The sequence below is a fragment of the Colletotrichum phormii genome (genome assembly GCF_030913505.1).
Source record: "Colletotrichum phormii strain CBS 102054 chromosome Unknown BDP81scaffold_4, whole genome shotgun sequence".
Lineage (NCBI taxonomy): Eukaryota > Fungi > Ascomycota > Sordariomycetes > Glomerellales > Glomerellaceae > Colletotrichum > Colletotrichum phormii.
Window position 1 is genome coordinate 1,196,708 of NW_026851446.1, and position 24,408 is coordinate 1,221,115.

Below are 24,408 nucleotides of genomic sequence, written 5' to 3' on the forward strand. Positions count from 1 at the left end.
GAGTGGGTTGGACCGGTTGAGTGAAAGGGCCTCTGCGGTTGTTTTATATAACCAACTACTGGACCCCGTTTTCTTTTCCCGGCTGCTTTTTAGGTGGTGTGATTTCAACCCCATCATGGCCTCATCGAAAGTTGTACAACAATATTGGAGGAGCCTGGCTCGGCCCGGACTCGGACGCCGGGGGCCAGCCGGGACGGCGTTGCAGGTTGAGGCTCTGACTAACACGAGTCTCGTCAACCAACGCAACAGCACGAGTTCGAGCTCGCCTACAGGTAAACATCTAATTCACATCTTGCCCCCCCCCCCACTTTGCATACTCTCATCGCGCCATTGGAAAAGAGGAAAAACATGCCACTAACACGAAACCCGCAGAACCAAAACGTGAAAGAGTCGTCGTCCTGGGCTCAGGCTGGGCAGGCTACGCCTTCGCCCGCGACCTCGACCCCAAAAAATACGAACGCATCCTCATCTCCCCGCGCTCCTACTTCGTCTTCACCCCCCTGCTGGCCTCCACCTCGGTCGGCACCCTCGAGTTCCGCTCCGTCCTCGAGCCCGTCCGCCGTCTGGAGCTGGACTCGTTCCACCAGGCCTGGGCCGACGACGTGGATTTCACCCGGAAAGTGATTCGCATCGAAAAGGTCACGTCCGAGGACGCCACGTCCAAGACGTTGCCGGCTAGGGATGTGCATTCGCGGGCTAAAGGGGAGGTGGTTGATGTCGCCTACGACAAGCTTGTTGTGGCGGTGGGGTCGTATTCGCAGACGTTTGGGATCGAGGGGGTGAAGGAGTATGCTAATTTCTTGAGGGATATTGGGGATGCGAGGAGTATTCGGTTGAGGGTATTGCAGTGCTTTGAGAAGGCGGATTGGCCGACGACGACGGATGAGCAGAGGAGGAAGTTGCTTCACTTTGCTGTTGTTGGCGGAGGCCCGACGGGTATTGAAGTGAGTTATCCCGCCTCCTTTTTTCTCACTTGTTATGTCACTGACTTGACCGCCAGTTCGCCGCTGAGCTCCACGACCTAATCCACGACGACCTCTCCAAGCTCTACCCGCACCTCATGGAATTTGTCGGCATTACAGTCTACGACATCGCACCCAAGGTCCTACCCATGTTTGACCAGCAGCTGGCCTCCTACGCAGAGGACCTCTTCCGCCGCCAGGGCATCAAAGTAAAAACCAACCACCACCTGCAGCGCATCCGCTCGGACGAAGCGGACCCGCGCGGGGCGCTGCGGCTCAAGATCCAGGAGCACGGCGAGGAGGAGGTCGGCGCGGGGATCGTGGTCTGGAGCACGGGGCTGATGCAGAACCCGCTTGTGCAGACGCTGATGAAGAAGGAGTTGCGGAATCCGAATGCTGTTGTTGCTGCTGCTGCTGATGGTGAAGGGCAGAGTGCTAGTGGTGGTGAGATGGTCAACATTCTCAGGGCGGAGCGGAGCGGCGGTATCGTCACGGATGAGCATCTGAGGGTCCGCCTAGACGATCCGAAGAACGAGGGCGCCGTGCTGCCGGACGTGTACTCGATGGGCGACTGCTCCGTTCTCGAGGGCCAGACGCTGCCTGCTACGGCGCAGGTTGCGAGTCAGCAGGCAAAGTACCTCGCCAAGGCGCTCAACAAGGCGGCGGCTGGGCCGGAGGGTAAGCCGTTCAAGTTCCGGAATCTTGGGGCCATGGCGTATTTGGGGAGCTGGCGGGCGATTCATCAGAGTTCTGCGGATGAGTTGAAGGGGAGAGCAGGTATGTTTACTCACTCTTTGCATGTGCCGGGACTAGATGAGCTAACAGGGATGCTGTACAGCTTGGATTCTGTGGCGGTGTGCTTATTTGACCAAGTCGATGAGTGTCCGGAACAAGATTCTGGTTCCGGTTTACTGGTTTATCACGTGGGTTTTTGGAAGGGACATTTCTCGATTTTGAGCGTTGTGGGATATGAATATGAGTGCGACTAGGGGTCGATCTCAAAGGGATCACCCTGGACTTTTCAGAAGTGAATGGCGACTAGAAGAGGATGTACGATGTTGGCCAGGACAGGCCAAGGTAACTCGCCTACACAGATATCAGCGATAGACATAGGCAAAGTAAGGCGACTACCTCAGGGATGATAGATTAGAGGGGGCAACCCGGGCTTCCAGCCCGCATGTAAATATAATACCACGTACTTCTTTCTCTATTAGGTTCAATATAATTATACCAATCCGCAAGGTTTGATACCCAATGGTAAACACTGCAGCCACCTCACATCGCATCCTTTGAATTCACTCACCGCCCACCGTAGCCGCCGCCTCTCTACCTCTACCATCAACAAGTTTGCTCGATGTTATCACCAAGGCCTGTGACGTAGCGGGGAAAGTCCTGAGTGAATTGCCCCGTTTGCACAGGTTTGCGCGCAAGTTCAAGTCTCGTGAAAAATCACTAGCATCGTTACACTTGAGGAATAAGATATAAGAACCTCGCAGTGGTTTTCGTAGTTCCCCGGGAGGGGGGCCGAGCTTTTGCATTCTTGCTACATACACATTACCAATGATGGATGGTATCCATTCCATTGTTGATTCACTCTACTACTTTGTGCTTGGAATAATAAAATACCGCCCCTCTTGATTTGAAGCTTCAAGATGCTGAGATGGAGAGTACGGCAGAGAACATATTTGTGACTATAAGTAACGGATAGTAATCACTATAAAGAACCACCACTGCCATCGATAATTATCGGATTCTTCTCCAATCAGGGCAATGAATGTTTGACACAGCCGAAATCTCATGGTGACTTGCGTGTTCCTCCCTTGCCCTTCAAAATTGTACCATCTAGAATGAAAGCAGACAAACCTGATGTTGATTTCGGGAAAACTTTAGTACACGCGACGTTGGCTGCATAGATTGAGATAGATAACAAATATTTATTCATTATTCATGACGATTGTACATTATGTACTTTTGCGCAGAAATCCATCACCATATCTAACCATCTCAGAACTGAGGGTATCCCGACTGCGAAACGAAACGAGTGCCATTCACTCCCTGGATGCCCTGGCCCTGCTGGCCAGCAACAACAGTAGCCTCACGCACGGCACGCGAGACGGTACCCCTGACACGACCCTCCTCGAGCACCAACAAACCACCGATAGTGCATCCGCCAGGCGTAGTGACCTTGTCGCGAAGGAGAGCAGGGTGGTCACCGTTCTGGACCAAGCCCGCGGCGCCCTTCATAGTCTGCGCCGCCATCCTCGTGGCCTCGGCGCGGGGCAGACCCATGGCGACGGCGCCGTCGATGGCGGCCTCGAGAACCAACGAGAAAAAGGCCGGGCCGGAACCGCAGAGGGCGGTGCTGACGTCCATGTTCTCGGCGGGCAGGTAGACGACGTCGCCGATACGCTTGAAGATCCAGGTGACGAGGTTGGCGGCCTCGCGGGGCAAGGGGTAGGTCGGCGCGCCGATGACGGTCATGCTCTCGCGGATGAGGGAGGCGGTGTTGGGGAGGGCGCGGATGATGCGGCAGCGGCCGTCTTCCTCGGGGTCCTTTGTCGGGACGGCGCCGTGGAGGATCTCTTCGAGGTGCTCCTCTGTGAGGCCGGCGCAGATGCTGATGAGGAGCTTGCCGTGCAGGGCGCGGGTCATGCCCGGTTCGCTGAGGACGTCCTTGACCATGTAGGGCTTGCAGGCGAGGATGACGACGTCGGATTGGGCGACGGAGTTGACGTTGTCGTTTTGGACGACTTTGAGGATGGAGGAGTGCTCCCACAAGGCCTTCTTCACCTTTTTGGCGCTGTCGGAGCGGCGGACGCAGGCGATGAAGCGGGAGGGCAGACGGTGGGGGACCTCGTCGCCCAAGGGGGTGGATGTGCCTGACGCCGAGGGGGTGTGGAGGGTCTGAAGAGGCTTGGGAGCCTGCATTTCCAGGAGGGAAGTGAAGATGCCGTTGAGGATGGCGATACCCATGGTTCCTGTTGAGAGTCAGAATATTTGTTTTCATTATGAGTATGAGTGTTTTTACGTACCGCAACCGAGAACGGTCATGGTGAGCTCCGAAGAGCTGTGATCTCCCATAACAGACATGACGAAGAGGCGGTATGAGAGAAGAAGATGAGAATGCGGTGTAAGTGATGGGTTTCTACCGTGTCAAGGATGCTGCCTCCAACTTATAATCCAAGGAAAAACACCAGAAAACCAGAGGGGATATGCAAAACGAGTTCAGTTACGGAGAAAGGTCTCTCGAGTGCAAGAACAAAGTTTATCAGACAGAGATAGGAAATGAAGGCTGAGTTAAAGAGTCCCCTGGCCAATATTATCCACCTCCTTTTGCAGAAAAAGAAGCTCTCCACTGTTCCGATATCGTCCGTCCACAGCTTTTCGTCCACTGAACTTGGCTTTTCTTCAGCGCTAAGCCCAACTCTGCTTAGCTTGCTGTTCCCTCCATTCGCACAGTGCTGACCACACCAGAACAGGGAGAAGAACACTGGCGAAAATGGAGGCAACAGCACAGGGTCCACCTGTGGGAAACTTCCCCCAGCGAATTCAGTCGGAAAGAGTGACAGCTCGGATTCGGATACATACCTTACAGGTACCTAAGACAAGCCTCAACTCAGCCCCAGCATCACCAGCCGCTTTTTCAACATCATCCCGAACTCTCACCCCCAAACTCAAGTCGCCCGATCCAAATTAAGATCAGGACCGGGACCGAAAGTCCGCTGAACTCACCATGGCGGACCCTTTCGAGGTTCGAATGCGCTTCAGCAGCTCACTGCAGCACCTGAATGCGTCCGTCACTTCTGCTCAGAAGGCGGCCCAGTATGCCCTCAAGTACAAGGATATGGACGAGGATCTACACTCTTGTATTCTGGAGCAGTTGGAGCGGGTGAGTCTGAAGTGTATGAGACACGATGAGACCATGGCTGATTTATGCTCGTTTAGAACAATATGAATACGCGCGCCAACATCATGTACTTCATTGAGCATTTCCTTGAGATGGCCCAAAAGGACAAGCACATGGACTACGTCCGCATGATGCAGCGCGACATCATTCGCATCGTCGACGCCGTTGCTCCCGATGACGGATCCGGCGCTGCCAACGTCAAGGTCGTCCGAAGAGTGAGTTGACTTGGTTCCGAGCCGTACCGTCGACATGTGTAACTGACATGAGAGAAAAAAAAAAAAAAGGTCCTCCGAGGTCTCCAAGACAAGGACTTCCTCGAAGCTCGCACAGTCACAGAGATTGAAGAAGTCCTCAAGGAGCGCGAGACGAGCGCCCACGACGCGGGCCTCTCGTCCCCCGTCAACGGCGACGTCGAGATGGGCGACGCGCCTCCTAGCCACGCGATACCGACTAATGGTCGCGGGGGAGCCCCGCGCCTGGAGAAGCGCCAGATTGAGCAGCGCATCGAGGAGGACCGCGAGCGCCACAAGCGGCTGCGGGAGAGCATATGGGCTATCCCGTCGCAAGGGAACGCCGAGGTTGACAAGATTTGGGATGAGACGAGCGATTTTGGGGATGACGACCATATCCTGGGCGAGGAGGAGTTCGCCGAGTGCTCTCAGGCTATGAAGCACTCGTGTCCTCATAAGCCGCCGGTCGGTCCTGCTAGTACGCGCATTGCGAATGGGAAGAAGAATTGAGTGAGGGCTTTCCAAGCTACGAGCATATCTTGGCGTTTCGGGGAAAAGGGGGGGGAAAGGGCGTTCGAGGGTCAGGTTTCGCGACACCACAAATACCACAGGTAGCACCAGGGTCAATGTTTTCATCAATGTTAGCCCAAGTATTTTTTGGGGGTAAGGTAGCTTGAGGCAAAGTCAAGAATTGCAAAAAAGGAATCGTTCGGTATGGCAATACAAAAAAGGTGGTGTATGTCTTTGTGATAATATTGTTACATGGGTGTTTATACACTCATACACGTCTGTCTAGATCAATCCGACTCCAGATGTCCGACAACACAATGCTCCCCCCGAGTTTTACATCTCCTCCCAAGGAGAGGGGCCGCCCCCTCCAGCAGTCTACGTCAGCCAGCACAGCCTAACCAGCCATTAGGACCATTTTACTCCATGGCGACGGTGGCGCCGAGCTCCTTCATGGCGGCGATGATCTTCTCGGCCTCGTCCTTGGCCACGTTCTCCTTCATCAGCTTCGGCGCGCTCTCGACAAACTTCTTGCTGTCCACCAAGCTCAGACCCAACAGGTTCTTGATCTCCTTGATGACCTTGGGCTTGGAGCCGGCCTCAAAGGCCATGAGCTTGATGTTGAAGACGCTCTTCTCGGCGGCCGCCGGTGCGGCCTCCTCGGCCTCCTCGACAGCGGCGGGAGCTGCTGCGGGGGCGGCGGCGAAGCCACCGACGGGGAGATCGGGGATGTTGAGCTTGGACTGCGATTTGAAGACGGGTCAGCATTCAGCCCATGATGATCCTTTTCCCAACCCCCTACGTCCGTCCCTATGACGAGTCCACTTCTTCAACTAACCTTCAAGCTTGAAACGAGGTCTGCCGCCTCGAGGAGAGTAAGGGTGCTAATCTGGTCGACAATGGCGGCGATCTTGGGGTTCGTGGGGGCAGCGGCCTCGGTCGAGTTGTACCTTCGTGCGGTTGCGGGAGTTCGGGTCTGGAAGAGGGTTGTCGAGGCACGCAGCGAGCCAGAGGCACGGAGCTGACGGGCGCAGCTCTGGGCTGCGTATCTGCACGAGAGGGCCATTGTGTGTGGTGTGTGTGTGTGTTTTTTGAGGGTGGATATGAAGAAAGTGGGAGGAGAGGAAGCCAATTGGCGTTTGTTGGAGCGGAGCGGATTGTCGTCGAGATTCGAGATTCGGCCTCAAGCAACAGGGAGGTTCTTTAGCTCGGGATATCTTCTGGCTTGAAGTTTTTCGAGCTCCTGCGAATGAGGTGGTTCCAGTCGCGTGAATGGTGCAGAGTCGTCTCCACTTTGATTGGTTCGGGGGCTCTGTAGTGCCGCCTTCCGCCCCGTGGAGTTCGCTAACTGCAGGGACCCCTGTCGACACTGGACCGCGCCCCATTAATGGCAAGAAAAAAAAGTTGCCTTTTGGCTGGCGCGCGCCGGGAAAGGGTCCTCTCTTCCATTGGAGTACCAGACCAAAAAAAAAAAAAAAGTAAAAAAAAGTTGGAGGTACATGCAAATTGGTCGTCCATGAACATCACCGCCGTCGCCATATCTCATAATTGAGCCACCACCATGGCTTCCATAGACGTGTCGACGCAGAGGAGCGCTCTCCTGAACGATGCGACCGTTCTGGAGCATCTACCCACCGAAATACTAGAGGTTATCAGAAATCACACCTCCTCACACCTCCTCGACGCCGTTGCAGAGGCCGCTCTCATTCCCCAACTTACAGATCGAATTTTCGTTCACTTTGAGAATGTCTTTCCCGATATCTGCGCACGTTGGCTCCTCGACCTCGACAACCAAGCTGCCAATGGCAAGAATAGACAAATCCTTGCGTCGATTGCAAGGATATTACCCTTTGCTCCGTATTTATCGGAATTCCTCCAGCATGTCATGAGAGACGACTTGACGAAAGCAACGTCAGATACCATTCAGACGCTCACCCTCCGATTCCCAAAACTCACCACTTTTTCTCCCACACAAGACTCCGACCTTTTGACGCTATTGCTAGCAGCAAGGCGGCTCGTCTGCTTCGACCAAAGGACCTACGGCATCCTGGTCTCACCAACACATATGCAAACTCTCTTCTCACATGAGAGCCGCGCCGTCCGGTACTTGGCCATCCGGATTTTCACCCAGCTCCTCCGCGCCGCCGACTCGAAGCTGGAAGCTCTCGTCACCGAGCACGTCGGGGCGACGGAGGCCGTCCTCGCTGACTTTGACGGGCGCGAGGTAGACTACGGGTTCCTGAGTCTGTATGAGGATGCACGGATCAAGAAGGTACTGGCCCTGCGCCGGGAGCTTCGCGATGCTTCACAGAGCAATGAAATCCACTCTTTTCCACCTCAATCCCTCACTCCCTATGTTGCGTGCTACGGCAAGACAATACTGCCGAGACCGTCGGGACCGGTCGACAAGAACTCGTCCCTCGTGCTGACGTCCACCACCACCAAAAACCTTGAGAGCCTGGCTGGTCTCTTGAAGAATGCAAGCCCGATTCTGCTTCATGGCCTGCCCGGCTCTGGAAAGACCTCTTTGGTCCATGAAGTTGCAAAGGAGTTTGGAAAGCATTCCGAAATGGTGACATTACACATCAATGAGCAAACAGACGCAAAGATGCTTATTGGACTCTATTCGACCGACTCAAAACCGGGAACCTTTTCATGGAGAGCCGGTGTACTGACAACCGCAGTCAGAGAAGGTCGCTGGGTTCTCATCGAAGACCTGGATAGAGCACCGAACGAAGTCATCAGCACACTTCTCCCCCTGATCGAGCGCGGCGAGCTCCTCATTCCAAGCAGGGGTGAGCGTATCAAGGCTGCCAACGGATTCCGTCTCTTTGGCACGGTGAGAAGTTCACGCGGCATGCATGGACGCGAGACGCTTCCCAACCTGCTGGGTATGCGGTTCTGGCAACTTCTCTCCGTACAGACCCCTACAGAGACCGAGCTACAGGACATCATTGTGGGATCCCACCCCATAGTACACAAGTTCGCGCCTGGCATTCTTGCTGTGTACAAGCGGTTGTCAAAGCCGATGTCCGGCAACGTTCCCTTGTCGTCCAGCCGCGGCATGGCCGATCGCCAAACCAGCTTGCGAGATCTGCTGCGGTGGTGCAGACGTCTTGGAGCCACACTGTCCGATGCAGGCTGCAAAACTGGCGAGGAACCTGTTACTGACACTATCCGAATGAACATGTTCAAGGAGGCCATCGACTGCTTCGTTGCTGGTATTCCCGACGTCCAAGCCAAACAGCACTTGATCTTCGGCATCGCCGAGGAGATGCATATGCCGAGGGAGCTAGTTGAGCATCATCTGGGAAGCTACATCCCGGAGCTTGAGCAAAACGACAGCCTGTTCAAGATTGGTCGATCAACACTGCGCAAGCGCAAGGACCGCGTGAACAAGGCCGCCCTGGCCAAGAAGCCCTTCGCCAGTACAACACACGCAAAGAAGTTGTTGGAGCAGACCGCGGTAGCTGTAAACCTGGGCGAGCCGATTCTCCTCGTTGGTGAGACAGGTATCGGAAAGACGACTGTCGTTCAGCAGCTGGCCGACACGCTGGGCCACAAGCTGGTCGCCATCAACCTGTCCCAGCAGAGCGAAGCTGGAGACCTTCTCGGAGGCTTCAAGCCTGTCAACGTGAGGGGTTTGGCTGTTCCTTTGAAGGAGGAGTTTGAAGACCTGTTCTCGGCGACCGGCATCTCGACAACGAAGAACCAGCGCTATCTCGAACAGCTAGGAAAGTCATTCGCAAAAGGACAGTGGGCCAAGGCGGCCAAGTATTGGCGTGAAGCGCCCAAGATGTTCAAGAAGATTGTCGACGAACTGGCCCGGCGAGAGAGGGAGCAAAGCCAAGCCCGTGACGAGGCAGGCCAGCCAACGAAGCGCCGCAAGACCGAGTCCAAACTTCAGAGCCTTATGGAACTCAGCCCTCGTTGGGATAAGTTCTCCAACAGCCTGGATCAATTCGAGGTTCAACTGTCTGGGGGCTCAACCGCATTCGCGTTCTCTTTTGTAGAGGGCAACATTGTCAAGGCTGCCCGGAATGGCGACTGGGTACTTCTCGACGAAATTAACCTGGCATCGCCTGACACTTTGGAAGCCATCGCGGATCTCCTGACGGGGCCTGTTGATACACCCTCTATTCTCCTGTCTGAAACGGGAGAAATCGAGAGGATCAGAGCACACCCGAACTTCCGCATCTTTGGCGCCATGAACCCGGCAACAGATGTGGGCAAGCGCGATCTTCCCATCGGAATCCGGTCTCGTTTCACCGAGCTTTACGTTGACAGCCCGGACAAGGACGTCAAGGACTTGATCACCATCGTCAAGACGTACCTCAGGAACAGCAGCATCAAGGATGAACACGCCGCGGACGACATTGCGGCGTTGTACATGAACACCAAGAGACACGCCGAGGAGAAGAGAATCGTGGATGGAGCCAACGAAGTGCCGCATTTCAGTCTTCGTACTCTCACCCGAGTCTTGACATTTGTCAACTACATCGCCCCCTTTTACGGCATTCGTCGAGCCTTGTACGAGGGTTTCTCCATGGGATTCCTTACCCTTCTCGACAGGAATTCGGAACAGATGGTCATGCCGTTGATCGACCTCCACCTATTTGGCCGAGTATCGAATCCACAGTCTTTACTTTCACAGTCACCAAGACAACCGGACGATGGTAAGCAGTATGTGCGGTTCCGCAACAAGGCCAAGGATCGTCACTACTGGCTTGCCCAGGGAGAAGAAAAGACTTTGGAGAGAACCGACTACATCATCACACCTTACGTCGAACGCAACCTTCTCAACCTCGTCCGAGCGACATCTACGCGACGATTCCCCATTCTCATCCAAGGTCCGACGTCAGCAGGAAAGACGAGTATGATTGAGTATCTTGCCAACTTCACGGGCAACAAATTTGTGCGCATCAACAACCACGAACACACGGACTTGCAAGAATACCTGGGAACGTATGTCTCAGACTCGTCAGGAAGACTTCGTTTCCAGGATGGTCTCCTCGTACAAGCTATGCGACAGGGTCATTGGATCGTGCTGGACGAGTTGAACCTTGCTCCCACCGACGTCCTGGAAGCGCTGAACCGTCTGCTCGACGACAACCGAGAGCTCCTGATCCCCGAGACACAGGAAATCGTGCGACCGCATGAGAACTTCATGTTATTCTCCACTCAAAACCCTCCTGGTCTGTACGGTGGCCGCAAGGTGCTTTCGCGTGCGTTCCGTAACCGTTTCTTGGAGTTGCACTTTGACGATATCCCCGAGGACGAGTTGGAGTACATCCTCCAAAACAGAAGCATCAATACTGCACCATCAGACTGCAAGCGAATCGTCACAGTCTACAAGGAGCTCTCCCGCCTTCGCCAGACGAGTCGACTGTTTGAGCAAAAGGACAGTTTCGCAACGCTCCGTGACTTGTTCCGATGGGCCCTGCGAAAGGCAGACACACGAGAGCAAATTGCCATCAATGGATTCATGCTTCTCGCCGAGCGAGTCCGAGTCGAGGAGGAGCGGACTGCGGTTAGAGAGGTCATTGAGACCGTTTTCAAGGTCAAGATTGATCCGGACGTTCTATACACTGCCAACGCGTCACCAATCTTGACCGAGGTTCTGGGCAAGTCCAACAACCATGGTGTGGTGTGGACCCGCGCTATGCGACGTCTCTATGTTTTGGTGCATGCTGCTATTCTAAACAATGAGCCAGTCCTTCTCGTGGGTGAAACTGGATGCGGTAAAACCACCGTTTGCCAGATTCTCGGGGACGTACTTGGAAAAGAGCTGCACATCGTCAACGCTCACCAGAACACCGAGACGGGAGATCTCATCGGCTCCCAGAGACCCGTGAGAAATCGCGGTGCCATCTCGGAGACTCTGAAGGGCGATCTGACTGCTCTCCTCGGAGCGCTCGGTGAAGACGTTTCAGGCCCCCTGGACGTTCTGGTGCAACAGTACCACGGTCTTGCGGCGGATAAGATGGCTAGGGTCGACGCTGTCACGCAGGAGAAGATCGCATTGCTGGAAGCCAAGAGCAAAGCTTTGTTCGAGTGGTCTGACGGAAGTCTCGTTCACGCCATGAAGGCCGGTCAATATTTCCTTCTCGACGAGATTTCCCTTGCAGATGACTCGGTCCTGGAGCGTCTCAACTCGGTTCTTGAGCCCGGGCGCTCTCTTCTTCTGGCAGAGAAGGGTATCGACAACTCGTTCGTCACCGCGGCAGACGGTTTCCAATTCTTCGCTACCATGAACCCGGGCGGCGATTTCGGCAAGAAAGAACTGTCACCGGCGCTGAGGAACCGTTTCACCGAGATTTGGGTCCCCGCCATGTCCGAAATGGACGACATGCTTGACATCGTCGTTTCGAAGCTGGACCCGTCCTTCGAGGCTTTCGGCAAGCCTGTGGTGCAATTTGCCCACTGGTTTGGCCAGACTTTCAGATCGTCCTCCTCTACCGCCTTTTCAATCCGTGACATCCTCATCTGGGTCAACTTCATTAATCTGTGCGGCCCTGCCGCGCCCCAGTTTGCGATTGTCCACGGTGCAGCGACCGTCTTCGTCGACAGCTTAGGTGCCAACCCCTCGGCATTACTGGCGATGGACCCCAAGGCGCTCGATTCACAGAGGCAGAAGTGTCTCGACAAGCTCAGCGAGCTTCTTGGGTACGATACCACAGCGGTCTACCGCGCTCAGCCCGAGGTCGTCTTGACCGACGACAGACTGTCCATCGGTGATTTCGGTCTGCCCCGTGAAGCAGGCCGTTCCACAGATCCCAGCTTCGCGTTCAATGCCCCGACCACAAGACTGAACGCCATGCGAGTTATGCGTTCCCTCCAAATGCGGAAGCCCATCCTGCTCGAAGGTAGCCCAGGTGTCGGCAAGACGACCCTTGTGGCTGCATTGGCTCGTGTTTGCGGTCGTCCTCTGACTCGTATCAACTTGTCAGACCAGACCGATTTGATGGATCTTTTCGGTACGGATATGCCTGTCGAGGGCGCCGAGGCTGGCAACTTTGCTTGGCGCGACGCTCCTTTCCTCCAGGCCATGCAGAATGGCGAATGGGTATTGCTTGATGAGATGAACTTGGCCTCTCAGTCTGTTCTGGAGGGTCTCAATGCCTGTCTCGACCATCGTGGCGAGGTATACATTTCAGAGCTCGACCAGGTCTTCAAGAGGCATCCTGATTTCAGGCTGTTCGCTGCACAGAACCCTCATCACCAGGGAGGAGGTAGAAAGGGTCTTCCCAGCTCTTTCGTGAACAGATTCATCGTCGTTTACGCCGACACCTTCACAGCGGAAGACCTCCTTCTTATTGCCCAACACAACTTCCCGACTATCTCCACTGATGTCGTCAGCGGAGTCATTCAGTTCATCTCTCGCCTGGATCACCAGGTCGCAATCGAAAAGGCCTTTGGCGCACACGGCAGCCCCTGGGAGTTCAACCTGAGAGACATCTTGAGATGGCTGCATCTCGTAGCCACAAAGGACCCCCTGCTGGCCACTGGCAAGCCAGACGACTTCCTCGACCTCATCATCCGCCAACGCTTCCGATCCTCTACGGATCGTGAAGAGGTGAACAAGCTCTTCGCCGAGGTCTTTGCCAGAGAGCCGGAAGGCCACAGCCTATATCACGATACTAACGCGGCCTTCTCCCAAGTCGGAAATGCACTCCTGCCCAGGAACCAGACTTCCCAGCCTTTGGAAATGCCCGGCATCGACATTGTACCGCGACTGCCTGAGATCGAGTCCCTGATGATTTGCATCAAGCAAGACATCCCATGCATTCTCAGTGGACCCTCTGGCAGCGGAAAGTCGGTGCTCCTCGAGCATGTCGCCGCTCTCGTCGGCAAGCCTCTCGTCGTGTTTCCTCTGAATGCTGATATCGACACAATGGACTTGGTCGGTGGATTTGAGCAGTCAGATCCTCTTCGCGAAGTCAACGCTACTTTGCGCGAGCTTTTTGAGGGCCTTCAGACCACAGTCCTGACCAGAGTGCCAAGTCAAGTTCCGTCTTCAGCGTTGGCTCTCCTGTACCTTCTGGAGACTTACCGTGGAGATACCGATGACCTTCCCGCCCTCAGGGGTGCAATCGAACACCTGCTTGCCGAAGTGTCGAGCGAATCGGACATCGGAGCTCTTCTTTACACTGCTCATTCGGTCCTGCGAAACCCTCTGACTGTCAGCAACCCCCGTTTCGAGTGGCTTGATGGTGTCATTGTCAAGGCCTTGGAGACCGGACAGTGGCTGGTGCTTGATAATGCCAACCTGTGCAACGCCTCTGTTCTGGACAGACTCAACTCGCTACTTGAGCCTAACGGCTTTTTGAGTATCAATGAACATTGCGGACCTAATGGAGAGCCTCGCATCATCAGACCGCACCCGGAGTTCCGAATCTTCCTCACGGTCGATCCCAGATACGGAGAACTTTCGAGAGCCATGAGAAACAGAGCTGTTGAGATTCATCTCAGTGAGCGGAAGGCGCAGAGTGTCAACAGCTCCGGGTCCCAGGTCCATGTGGAAAGCAGCATGCAACGATTCTCCTCCTCAAAGGACATCTCCTTCTCGGCCTTGAGCGCGAATGACTCCTCCGACGTCAGCCATGCCACCTTTGGAAACCTGTCGCTCAGAGACACAGCGCTCATGGAGAGATTCTCTCACTCTCTGCGTCGTGGCCTGGCTGATCCTAACTGGCCCGGACTCGAAAAGTACGAAGGCTCTCTCAATGAGCAACTCGGCTTCCTTGATGCTGCCGATACAGCTAGCCTCCGCGGCGCAATTTCCCAGCTCTATGCCAAGCTGCCTGGTTCCGACTCGGGCCTCAAAGAAGCCCAGCCTCTGAACCCTCTTCACAACGCTTCCATGGTGAGAGTTTTGGGCCGCAACCACGATGAATTGCCTTTCTGGCTGTCTGTCTGCTATGAGTTCCTCTTGGAAGTCCAACGTTGCCAATCTGCCATTTCTGCGCAAGCCACCAAGGCCAAGGCGGTGAAGCTCGCCGCTTTGAACCGACTCCAACGATCCATCGTCTCGGACCGCATCGCAGCAGTAGCGAAGGATTCGACGGTCAGGGTATCAAAGTTCCTGTCAAGAACTCTCCAGGTCATCAAGACCTTCATCCAGTCCAATCTCGGAACAGCTCAAGGTTGGAAGGAACGGGCCCAAGTTATCCGGAACATGCTGGACTTCTGGTGGCGAACCCTCCACCTGACCACCGGGGACATGTTTGAGGAAGCACGATTCCAGGCTCACTTGGTACATGGTGTTGAGGCCGTGCAGAAACTTCTTTCGTCAGAAACGCAGTCCATCAACAGGCAGCTTGCCGATCGCTACCTTCAGACCGTGGAAGAGGACTTCACCACCGGTTTCCGCCTTACTACTGGTTTGAGCATGGAGGTCATGTGGAAGCGCATCAAGCCGCTCCCCATCATGAGCGAAGAAGCTCTCAAGACAAGTCAAGAGATTGAGCGTTTGGGCATTCGACTTGACGAGCTCAAGTGGAAGGTCAAGGCATCCGTCTCTGACCTTGCCAGAGCCATGACAACCCTCGTCAAGGCCGACCAGATTGTGCGCGGCACCGATCTCGACGCCACCGAGCTCATCCAGGACCTTTCCAAGGAGATTGAACTGTTGGAGTCCAAGGTGGGCTCTGAGACCAGCGAAGTGAAACCGTTCTTCGCGGCAGAGTTCGAAACCCTTCGCCAGGCCTCGCTCTTGAAATCTCATGCCGGCCAATACCTCGAGGCTGTGCCATACGGCGCCAACGAGGCTGAACTTACGGTCTTGTCGAACCAGAATACTATCGACCAGATCCGCCTGGGCAGCTTCCAAGCCAGAGAGGCGCACTCACTTACTATTGGTCAGCTGGCGTCCCAACACCCGGCCACTCAGGTGTGGAACGGCAGACTCGCAACGTCGCTCTTGTCAAGACTCAACTCGATTCAATCAACCAGTCTGCGTTCCTTGGGTCTTTTGGAGACCGAGCTCCCCGCTATGGGCCGGTCCGTGGCCGCGTTGGCTCCGGTGTTGCAGAAGAACCAAATCGTTGCTCTCAACAGAGTAGTCAAGTCACTTCTCGCAGATGTCTTCAGCCTGTATAGCGATGAAGGAGACGTTCACTGTGAGACGCTATACAACCGCATCAACCAAATGTTCGAGGACACCAAGGAAAAGGAAACTTTGACGGCTGTGACAAAGGTCATGGAGATTGGGTTTGGGAAGGCACTTCAGTGCAGCGATTGGCCCCGACATCTGCCGCAACTTGTCGAGAACCACTTCAGTACGGCGATGCTTTACGTCGTAGCATCTGATAGGATGTATGAAAGGCCCCAAGAGTCCGAGACCGACGAGGTGTTGATGATGCCCGCGTTTACTGCCATGGCTTGGTCCGAATTCGCCAACGGCGCCATCAGGCTCTACGTGCCCGACAAATCCTTCGACCCGCAACTTCGGCCACAATTCGAAAAGGACGTTCACGATGAGTTGACCAAGCAGCTGCAGCACAAGCTTTCATCTTTGCTTGACTTTGAGACCCAATTCACCGGGCAGAAAACCTCTCTCCGCATCCAGCTTGCGCAAGAGGAGGTGACCGCACTGGGACCTGCGCCGGCACCGGCGCAGCTGCTCTACCGACCGGTTCGATCAGAACTCAACTATGTTCAGACAGACTTCAACAACGTCCTGAAAATGGTCAGAGACCAAGATCTCTACAACACCCACACCAAATATGTCTATTTACCAACCGGCTATGACCCAGCCCCGGAAATCGATCTCCTCAAGCAGAACCTGGCTCTGATGATCGACCGCCTTGCCAATCGATTCCATGCCTACCAAGACATGACTCGGCCTCTCGTCAATATTCTGGGCTGTCTTCAAGTCGGTCTTTCGTTGAGCGCAGGGCTCATCACCCTTAGGCAGCATGCTCAAAGATCTTTGGACCCGGAGGAGAACCTCATGTACCTCACGCCTTTCACTGGCGGTACGCCGTATCACCACGGGATCAAAAAGTTCCCGAACAAGAGCTTGGAGTTCCTTGACTACATTGGTCTAGTTGCATCAGTCGAGGGCTTGTCGAACTTGAGCGCTGGTGTCCGTGAAGCGCTCTTTGAATGCGTTCACAGGTTCTACCAAGAATGGGTCAAGAAACTTGAAGAAGACCGCAAGGCTGAGGAGGCCAGAACGAACCTTTACCGGCACAAGGGAAGCTGGGAAGACGAGGAGGAGGTTGACGAGGAAGAGTTCAACGAGCTCTTCCCCACGTATGACCAGGAGGAAGAAGAGAAGCCTGCGATTGGCCACCAGAAGGTTCGCGATGTGTCAGTTCGTCTGGCAGAATCTCATCGCAAGGTCTTCCTGGAGCAAGCCGCCCCCTCCGAAGCACTGAAGAACGTCTGCAAGAAGGTCGGGAACAGCGTTGCGGCGGATAACAAGGACAAGTACGCTGTCCTGCCGAACATGACCCGTCGTCTCCTGCCCCTGACTCTCTGGTCCATCGACGAGCAAATGACCACCCTCACCGCGAACGGCGTCAGCGCTACTTACAACTTTTACACCGAAGCCAACCTGCCCGAGGTTCGCCGCCTGATTGCGCTTATCGACAAGGTAGAGGCCCGCTTCCGAGATCTCCAACAAGTCGACGAGATCGGTCACATGCAGCCTTTGGCAGACGTGCGATCAGCCTGCGACCAGCTCCTCCAGCTCACTCACTCGGAGCCCCTGGCCAAGATCCTCCCCAAGCTGGAGACCCTGCACGCCATCGTCTACGAGTGGCAGCACGGAGGCTACGCTCCCGCCATCTACGGAGCTCCTGCTCTCTACACGTCGCTGACGGATACAATCATCAGCTGGAGACGCCTGGAGCTCTCGACGTGGGCGAAGCTCTTCGACATGGAGGCCCAAAAGTGCACGGCAGACGCCGATTCATGGTTCTTCGTCGCCTACCAGGTCCTCATTGCCACACCTCTGTCACTTGTCGACTCCCCCGAGCTCAAGGACTACGCCGTCAATCTCGTCAGAGAGCTCGAGACGTACTTCTCGACCGCAATCATTGGCCAGTTCTCAGCCCGCCTCACGCTTCTGAGACAGCTGCAAAAGCACCTTGAGCTGCTCACGGTCGACTATCCTTCCTTGGCTGTGGTTTCTGACGCCGCCATCAACTTCATCGGTTTCTACTCCCGCTTTGAGAAGATCGTCCACCAAACAATCGTCAAGGGGCGGGCGCCGTTCGAAAAGACCATGAAGGAGGTCGTGCTGTTGGCCAGCTGGAAGGACACGAACATCAACGCCCTACGTGAGAGCGCACGCAAGTCTCACTTGAAGCTCTTCCGTCTTGTTCGTAAATTCCGCACTCTTCTCGGACAGCCAATGAAGCCTATTCTGGACCAGGGCATCCCCGACGAGGACGTTCCCATTCCCCAAGACGCCGTGGCCGCGGACGCGGTTGACATCAAGGTCGATCTCGCAGCCATCAAGACTTGCAACCAAGGCTTGCCAGGCTGGCTCGCTCAACACAAGCGTCTCTCGAACGCCTCAAAGACGCTGTCCATCATGGCCAACGTTTCTGTCCAGGCGAACCAGAGCCCACTGGACGCTACCCAGGAGATCATCTCGTACGTCAAGGAACTCAACACCTCCATTGCCGAGCTACGAAAGGAGACGCCCAGCACCTTGACCGATGAGACCAAGGACCAGGTCAAGCACCTCAAGACGCGCAAGCGCAACCTCTATGCCGATGTGCTCAAGATCCTGAGGCAGATGGGCTTCCGATACAACCTCGGAACCGACGAGCTGGCCCGACAGGAGTCTGCTGCCGTCGTGCTTGCCGGCTCGCCAGCCTCCATTATTCGGGAGGGCAGCGCCGATGACGCCGCTGAGTACTACTTCCACAAGGTCGTCGACATCGCACCCAAGGTCAGAGCCTCGATCCACGAGTACTCGGGCGATCTTACCGGCGCCGAGATGCAACGAAGCACCGGTTTCATGGAGGGTATGATGGCCGTCTTGCTGGGCCAGCACAGCTCTCTGTCTTCTGCTCGCACCGCGATTGCCTCTCTTGATCGCGCCATTGCCACCGTTGACAGCTTGAAGGGCACAACGATCGGACACGACACCACCCGCACTCGCGCAGGTCTTTCTATGAAGTGGATGAAGCCAATCCTGGACTTTGGAATCAAGATTGTGGATATTCACGGCAAGTTGGCATCTGTCGACAATCAACCCATTTCCAACATCCTGCGGACTGCGCTGCAGGAAGTCGAGACCCTGTCGGAGAGCTGGTCTACATCCGCTTCGAAGCACGACAAGTTCACCAACGGATCGCACAGCGATATCCAGACAAGATACAACTCTGTGGAGCAAACGTTGAATGGCGAGCTCCCTACTAGTCGCCGCGATCTTGACTTCATCTTGGATCAGGTTAGAAGATGGATCCATGTGCCACATACCTTTGGCCGCGAGTTACCGGCCCTCGATGCTACCGCCCAGAAGTTCAAGCACGCCATCTCCAGTCTCTGTGATGCCGTCCTCGTCGCGGTCCAAGGATACAAGAAGGCCATGGCTGATCTGCCAAGCTCGTCCGACGATGCAGGCTGGTTGGCAAAGGCATCCACCGTTCGCAGCGCCGGACTGAGTGCACTTCACATCAACGCAATCGTAAGCAAGGTCGAGGATTGCTTCTCCGCCTTGGAGCTTGTCGACTTGGACAAGGACCAGATGGGCGCCGTTGCTTCGTCGCTCTTCTCCATTGTCCTCCCGATTCTTCGACAGTACGCCCTCACCTGTCGCCAGAGCCTGGCTCAGCTTCAAAGCTTGCAGGCGGCCACTGGCCATATGACATACAACCTGGCGCAGACTTTTACTCAGCTCGCCGCCAAGGGCTTCTGCTCCCCGCAAGAAAAGTCAGACGAGCAGTCTGGAGACTCTGGAAAGATGGATTCCGGAACGGGACTTGGAGACGGAGACGGCGCAGAAGACATCAGCAAAGACATTCAACCTGATGAGGATCTCACCGAACTCGCTCAAGAGCCCAACAAGGAGAAGGATGGAGAGATGGAAGACGAAAAGGATGCGGTCGACATGGCGGACGAGGAGATGGAAGGAGAAATGGGCAGTGTTGACGGAGATGACGAGGAAGACAAGTCAGACGGAGAGGGCGAAGACGGTGAGAAGGATGACATGGAGGAGGAGGTTGGCGATGTTGATGACTTTGATCCCACTGCCGTCGACGAAAAGATGTGGGACGGAGACAACGAGGAGGAAGCGGAGAAAGACCAGCAGGGCGAGAAGGCCAAGGGTCAGAAGAAGGACGAGCAGATGGCCGCCGATGCCGACGCCAATGCTGACGAGAACGACGCCGAGGATGATAACAAGATGGACCAGGACGATGACGAGGAGGCGGAGGACGAAGAGCCTGGTCAGGAGCAAGAGGACGCCAAGTTTGAGGACGACCAGGTCAAGCAAGACCAGAACGTCGAAGAGAACGATGCTCTTGAGATGCCTGAGGAGATGGACTTTGACTTTGAGGAGGACGGAGAAGATGCCGGCTCCGAGGACGACGAGCTTGACAAGTTGTCCGACGTTGAAAAGGAGGAGACGAAAGAACAGCATGATTCCGACATTGAGGACGGAGAAGAGGAGACCCAGCGACCCGATGAGAAGGGTCCTGAGGAGGAAGATGAGGATGGCAAGGAAGAGGAAGCGCCCGAGGAAGATCTTGCTGGCGAACCCGAGCTCGACATGGAGCCCAAGCCCGAGGAAGAGGAAGAAGAAGCCGCCCAGCCAGAACAACCCGATGCCAGCGCGGAGCCGCCCAAGGACAACGCCAACGCCGATGCCAACGCTGCGCCGAGCGACGTCAAGGGCGGCGGCCAAGACCAAGACGTTGACCAGATGGACGTCGAAAACGACTTCAACAACAACGCCGCCCAGCGAGACGATGGCGACGCGGGTGAGGGTTCCGCAGAGCAGCAGACGAGCGCTGGGAAGAAGGGACAGCTCTCCCGGTCCGACGATCAGGCGCAGCCCACCGACCAGGATCAGGACGACTCAGCCGAGGAGAAGAGCCGCCAGGACCCCTTCAAGAAGCTCGGCGACGCGCTGGAGCGCTGGCACCGTCAGCAGAACGACATCAAGGACCCGGAGAAGCAGGACGAGAAGGAGGGCGAGCAGAAGCAGCCGAAGGATACCAGCGCGGACCTCGGCGCCCGCGAGTTCCAGCACCTCGAGGACGACGAGACCGCCGTCGACGCGCAGGCCATGGGCGCCGCTTCGGAGGACCAGGTGCAGCCTATCGACGAGGCCATGGCCATTGACGAGAAGGAGGACCCGCAGAGCCGCGTGATGCCCGATAACGAGGACGTGGAGATGGAGCAGGATGCCGCCGACAAGATGGACACCGAGGCGGACGAAGCCCCCGAGGCGCAGGATAAGGACAACGGCGCCGACAAGGACGACGGTCGATCGGGCGTCAAGACGCGACAGGGCAACTTTGACCGCGAGCCGTCGCCCGAGGAAGACGAGGTCCCGAGAGACGGAGACGAGGAGGAGGAGCAAGCCATTGAAGAAACCTCGACGCAGCTCTCGACAACACACATCAGCGAGGACGACAACACCCTCCCCCTCGGCGACTTCTCCGAAGCCCTGCAGTCCTGGACATCCTTCCAAACCAAAACCCACCCCCTCTCCCTCTCCCTCACCTCCCAGCTCCGCCTCATCCTCACCCCCTCCCAATCCACCAAACTCTCGGGCTCCCACCGCACCGGCAAACGCCTCAACATCAAGAAAATCATCCCCTACATCGCCTCCTCCTACAAGCGCGACAAGATCTGGATGCGCCGCGCCGTGCCCACAAAGCGCTCCTACCAGATCCTCCTCGCCGTCGACGACTCCCGCAGCATGGGCGAGTCCTCGTCCGGCACCCTCGCCCTCGAGTCCCTCGTCATGGTCTCCCGCGCCCTGACGATGCTCGAAGTAGGCCAGGTCGGCGTCCTCGGCTTCGGCGCAGACACCTTTTTGGCGCACGACTTGGCGTCCCCCTTTGCCTCCCACGATGCCGGCGCAAAAGTCCTGCAGCACTTCCACTTCAAACAAGACCGCACCGACATCGCCCTGCTGGTCCGCAGGACGATAGACCACTTCCGCGCCGCGCGCCTGCAGAACCCGTCGCGCGGCGGCGGCGCAGAGGACCTCTGGCAGCTGGCGCTCATCCTGTCCGACGGCCTGACGCCGTCGAACCAGCACGAGCCGATCCGCCGCTTGCTCCGCGAGGCCATGGAGGAGCGCATCATGGTCGTCTTCATCGTCATGGACGACACGGGCAACAAGAAGGGCGACAGCGTGCTGGATCTCAAGGAGGCGAAATTCGTCAAGGACGAGCACGGCGGTAGTAGGGTTGTTATTGAGCGGTATCTCGATACTTTCCCGTTCCAGTACTACTTGATTGTGCATAACCTCGAGGACCTGCCTGGCGCGTTGGCTGGGTTGTTGAGGACCTGGTTTGCCGAGGTCAATTCGTGAAGAAAATAGACAAGGAAAAGGGAACAGGAAGAGAAAAGTTTACGTGTTTTGTTGATTTCGAGAGAAGAAAAAAGGAGTTTGGGACGGGATTCATCATTGCTTGTTTGTTAGTTATTTAAGACGGCGTTGAAAGAATGTGCATTTTCAAAACTTAAGAGTCAGACAGAAATCGAGCAACGTATTGCCAATCACGTTCCATTGTATTGTGAAGGTAGCCGTGACCTTCTTATGTGGTATCAACCCGGGCCGTAGCCGCCGTAGCCAGCGCGTAGAATTACATAGAGAAAATACACTCCAAGACCACCCTGAACTCCATATCCCAACCAGTCCATTCCAACGTGCTCTTGGGCATCAGCAAGGTAAATGCAGCACGCTAGGCGCTCTCAACTCTGACCTTCTTGGCCGCACCCTGCTCCTCGCCATCATCGACAGATTTGCGCTTGCTGCCCGAGTCGACGGCATTCTCGGCAGAAGCAGCCATGTTCTTCACCCAGCGAGCGTGCCAATCAAGAATTCTGGCGTACTCGAGCTCGACGCTGACCAAGGCCTCATTGAGCTTCTCTGACCGCTCGGACTGGTCCAGTTGACCGAGCACATCAGCGTTCTGTCGGTACAGGCGCTGCTTCACAAACAGCTGCCACAGGCGGTACAGGTGCTTATCCTCCTTGGTAGGCGTCGGCTTCTTCTCATCGCCGAATCCTACCCGGACAGACTCGGGAAGCTGTGACATTGTCTGAATCTCAATCAGGCGCTTGAACTGACGCTCCACGATCTTGGTCTTTTGACGAAGACCTCTGAGAAGCTCCTGGTCTACTAGGTCCTTGGGTACGGTGCCGCTAGGAGGGCTAGGAATAGCAATGCTCGTGTTGATCTTGACCTTGCCGAATTCCGGCAGTGACCGCAGGAAGGTAATGTCAGCCAAGTCGCGCATGTCATCGAAAGCCTCGTTGGGGTCCTCCACAGTCAACTCCAGGGTCTGCGGGTTCTTGTAGTAGTGCTCAAAGATGGTCTTGTAGAGACGGGCGCCAATGCCTTTGCCCTGGAAAGGCGGCAAGATCAAGAACTGTGAGAGCCGAGATCGGCAGGGAAGCTCCTCCAGCAGGTTGAACTCCTCCTTTGGCAGATCCCACTCGGATGACGGTGGCGTAGGCGGTCTAAAACAGAAGAACTTATAGACGGTTGAGTAACCGACAAATGTGTACGAAGGCTTGTCGCTGGTCTCCGGGGATATCTGCTTTCTGTACAGAAAGAACGTGGTCCAGCGGTTGGCATCCTCGAGGACCTTCCACGGGTCCTCCTCGTTCTCTGGATCGCGAGAGACGTACGAGCCTCCCTCAATGAACATTGGGACCATGATCTCGACTCGGGTGACGATCTGACGGATAGCAGGGTCGGCAAGACTTCCCTTCCACACCTCGTACGTGCCGTCATCGCCCTCAAAGCTCGAGTGTAGACTGCCAGGAGGGGTCCAGTCGGCGGGTTGGCTCTGGGCACTTGTGTTGAACTCGCGTGCGGGTTGAAAGGCGACTGTGACAGGTTCACGATTAGCGAAATAATTTCTTCGCGACGGAGCAGCGTGACTTACCGAGGGGGAGGTGCTCTTTCAGAGTCGCGTCGACATCTGCCGCCTCGGTCTCTCCAACGGACTGAAACTTCCTGCCGTATAAGACCTGGACGTTGGGACGCATGTCGAATGTGCGGTAGCGCAGGTTGATCTTCAGATCCTTGTATCCGAAGATGCGCTCATCATCGCCGAAGATGGAGTAGGTAAACTTGGGGTTGAATGTGGCAATCGTCTTTGTCGCTCCGGTAGCAGGTGCGATCAAGCTGATGTTCAGCGATTCGGTGGCGTTGGCCGACCCTATCCAGCATGTCAGTGATCGTTGCGACGATGGGGTTATGAAGAAGTTGAGATTCATACACTCATCCGTCTCAGCCATGGTATCGATATAGGTATGGTGTGAGACGCGCAAGTTGTGGTTGGTCTGGGGCGTTCCAATGCAAATAAAGGAGTATTGCGATAGAGTACTTGTCGTCTCGCGGTTCAACAAACGGCGTTCGGGTATTGTTTGCTTGTCGAGGTTGACGTCGAAGGTCGACCGGGAGCTTCTTTTTTTGCGACGGAATCAGCCTTGGGGGTTTACGCGCAGTCTAAAGCATTGTCGCGACGAGACGCGCCTGTGAGTTAATTGAGCCCCGCTGCAGTCGGATTGAGTGGCTCACGACAGTCCAGGTGCTGCCGAGCCCTATTGCATCAAATCGGCTGTCAGCGGTTTCGAGGGGCGCTAG

General features: G+C 55.7%; 6 protein-coding genes across 6 annotated transcripts; 3 read left to right on the top strand and 3 right to left on the bottom strand.

The window, feature by feature from the left end:
• Positions 1–115: 115 nt before the first annotated feature.
• Positions 116–1,919, top strand: BDP81DRAFT_312549 (pyridine nucleotide-disulfide oxidoreductase-domain-containing protein; the record flags this gene model as incomplete). Its single annotated transcript, XM_060583817.1, has 4 exons — positions 116–272; positions 373–944; positions 1,001–1,739; positions 1,801–1,919. 4 exons carry the CDS (start codon positions 116–118, stop codon positions 1,917–1,919), a joined length of 1,587 nt encoding a protein of 528 aa, XP_060448974.1.
• Positions 1,920–2,856: 937 nt separating this feature from the next.
• BDP81DRAFT_419903 (pyrroline-5-carboxylate reductase) lies at positions 2,857–4,285 on the bottom strand. Its single transcript, XM_060589806.1, has 2 exons — positions 3,995–4,285; positions 2,857–3,940 (listed from the first exon to the last, which is right to left on the bottom strand). Exons 1-2 carry the CDS (start codon positions 4,050–4,052, stop codon positions 2,967–2,969), a joined length of 1,032 nt encoding a protein of 343 aa, XP_060448975.1. The 5' UTR covers positions 4,053–4,285; the 3' UTR covers positions 2,857–2,966.
• Positions 4,286–4,695: 410 nt separating this feature from the next.
• BDP81DRAFT_458515 (CTD kinase subunit gamma) lies at positions 4,696–5,609 on the top strand (the record flags this gene model as incomplete). Its single annotated transcript, XM_060593423.1, has 3 exons — positions 4,696–4,851; positions 4,908–5,084; positions 5,154–5,609. The coding sequence occupies 3 exons, from the start codon at positions 4,696–4,698 to the stop codon at positions 5,607–5,609; spliced, it is 789 nt and encodes a 262-aa protein (XP_060448976.1).
• A 206-nt stretch (positions 5,610–5,815) lies between these two features.
• Positions 5,816–6,824, bottom strand: BDP81DRAFT_403807 (ribosomal protein L7/L12, C-terminal/adaptor protein ClpS-like protein). The gene is made up of 2 exons (XM_060588891.1): positions 6,445–6,824; positions 5,816–6,349 (listed from the first exon to the last, which is right to left on the bottom strand). The coding sequence occupies exons 1-2, from the start codon at positions 6,670–6,672 to the stop codon at positions 6,026–6,028; spliced, it is 552 nt and encodes a 183-aa protein (XP_060448977.1). The 5' UTR covers positions 6,673–6,824; the 3' UTR covers positions 5,816–6,025.
• A 245-nt stretch (positions 6,825–7,069) lies between these two features.
• On the top strand, positions 7,070–22,305 carry BDP81DRAFT_509336 (ATPase). Its single transcript, XM_060595719.1, has 13 exons — positions 7,070–8,028; positions 8,062–8,136; positions 8,167–8,178; positions 8,215–8,299; positions 8,333–8,445; positions 8,479–8,497; positions 8,540–8,769; positions 8,803–8,901; positions 8,935–9,138; positions 9,172–9,247; positions 9,281–9,500; positions 9,531–12,672; positions 12,706–22,305. The coding sequence occupies exons 1-13, from the start codon at positions 7,168–7,170 to the stop codon at positions 22,117–22,119; spliced, it is 14,550 nt and encodes a 4,849-aa protein (XP_060448978.1). The 5' UTR covers positions 7,070–7,167; the 3' UTR covers positions 22,120–22,305.
• BDP81DRAFT_368091 (histone acetyl transferase HAT1) lies at positions 22,303–24,250 on the bottom strand. The gene is made up of 3 exons (XM_060586553.1): positions 24,041–24,250; positions 23,705–23,980; positions 22,303–23,646 (listed from the first exon to the last, which is right to left on the bottom strand). The coding sequence occupies exons 1-3, from the start codon at positions 24,057–24,059 to the stop codon at positions 22,493–22,495; spliced, it is 1,449 nt and encodes a 482-aa protein (XP_060448979.1). The 5' UTR covers positions 24,060–24,250; the 3' UTR covers positions 22,303–22,492.
• Between the last annotated feature and the right edge of the window lie 158 nt (positions 24,251–24,408).

Bases quoted from the DNA above. Each gene is read 5' to 3' on its own strand.
- BDP81DRAFT_419903 (XM_060589806.1), bottom strand. From the start codon at position 4,052: ATGTCTGTTATGGGAGATCACAGCTCTTCGGAGCTCACCATGACCGTT. The intron at 3,941-3,994 runs GTACGTAAAAAC...GACTCTCAACAG, and splicing joins CATGACCGTTCTCGGTTGCG to GAACCATGGGTATCGCCATC.
- BDP81DRAFT_403807 (XM_060588891.1), bottom strand. From the start codon at position 6,672: ATGGCCCTCTCGTGCAGATACGCAGCCCAGAGCTGCGCCCGTCAGCTC. The intron at 6,350-6,444 runs GTTAGTTGAAGA...TTCAAATCGCAG, and splicing joins ACCTCGTTTCAAGCTTGAAG to TCCAAGCTCAACATCCCCGA.
- BDP81DRAFT_509336 (XM_060595719.1), top strand. From the start codon at position 7,168: ATGGCTTCCATAGACGTGTCGACGCAGAGGAGCGCTCTCCTGAACGAT. The intron at 8,770-8,802 runs GTTACTGACACT...AACATGTTCAAG, and splicing joins GCAAAACTGGCGAGGAACCT to GAGGCCATCGACTGCTTCGT. The intron at 8,902-8,934 runs GTTGAGCATCAT...TACATCCCGGAG, and splicing joins TGCATATGCCGAGGGAGCTA to CTTGAGCAAAACGACAGCCT.
- BDP81DRAFT_368091 (XM_060586553.1), bottom strand. The intron at 23,647-23,704 runs GTAAGTCACGCT...AACCTGTCACAG, and splicing joins GAAAGAGCACCTCCCCCTCG to TCGCCTTTCAACCCGCACGC.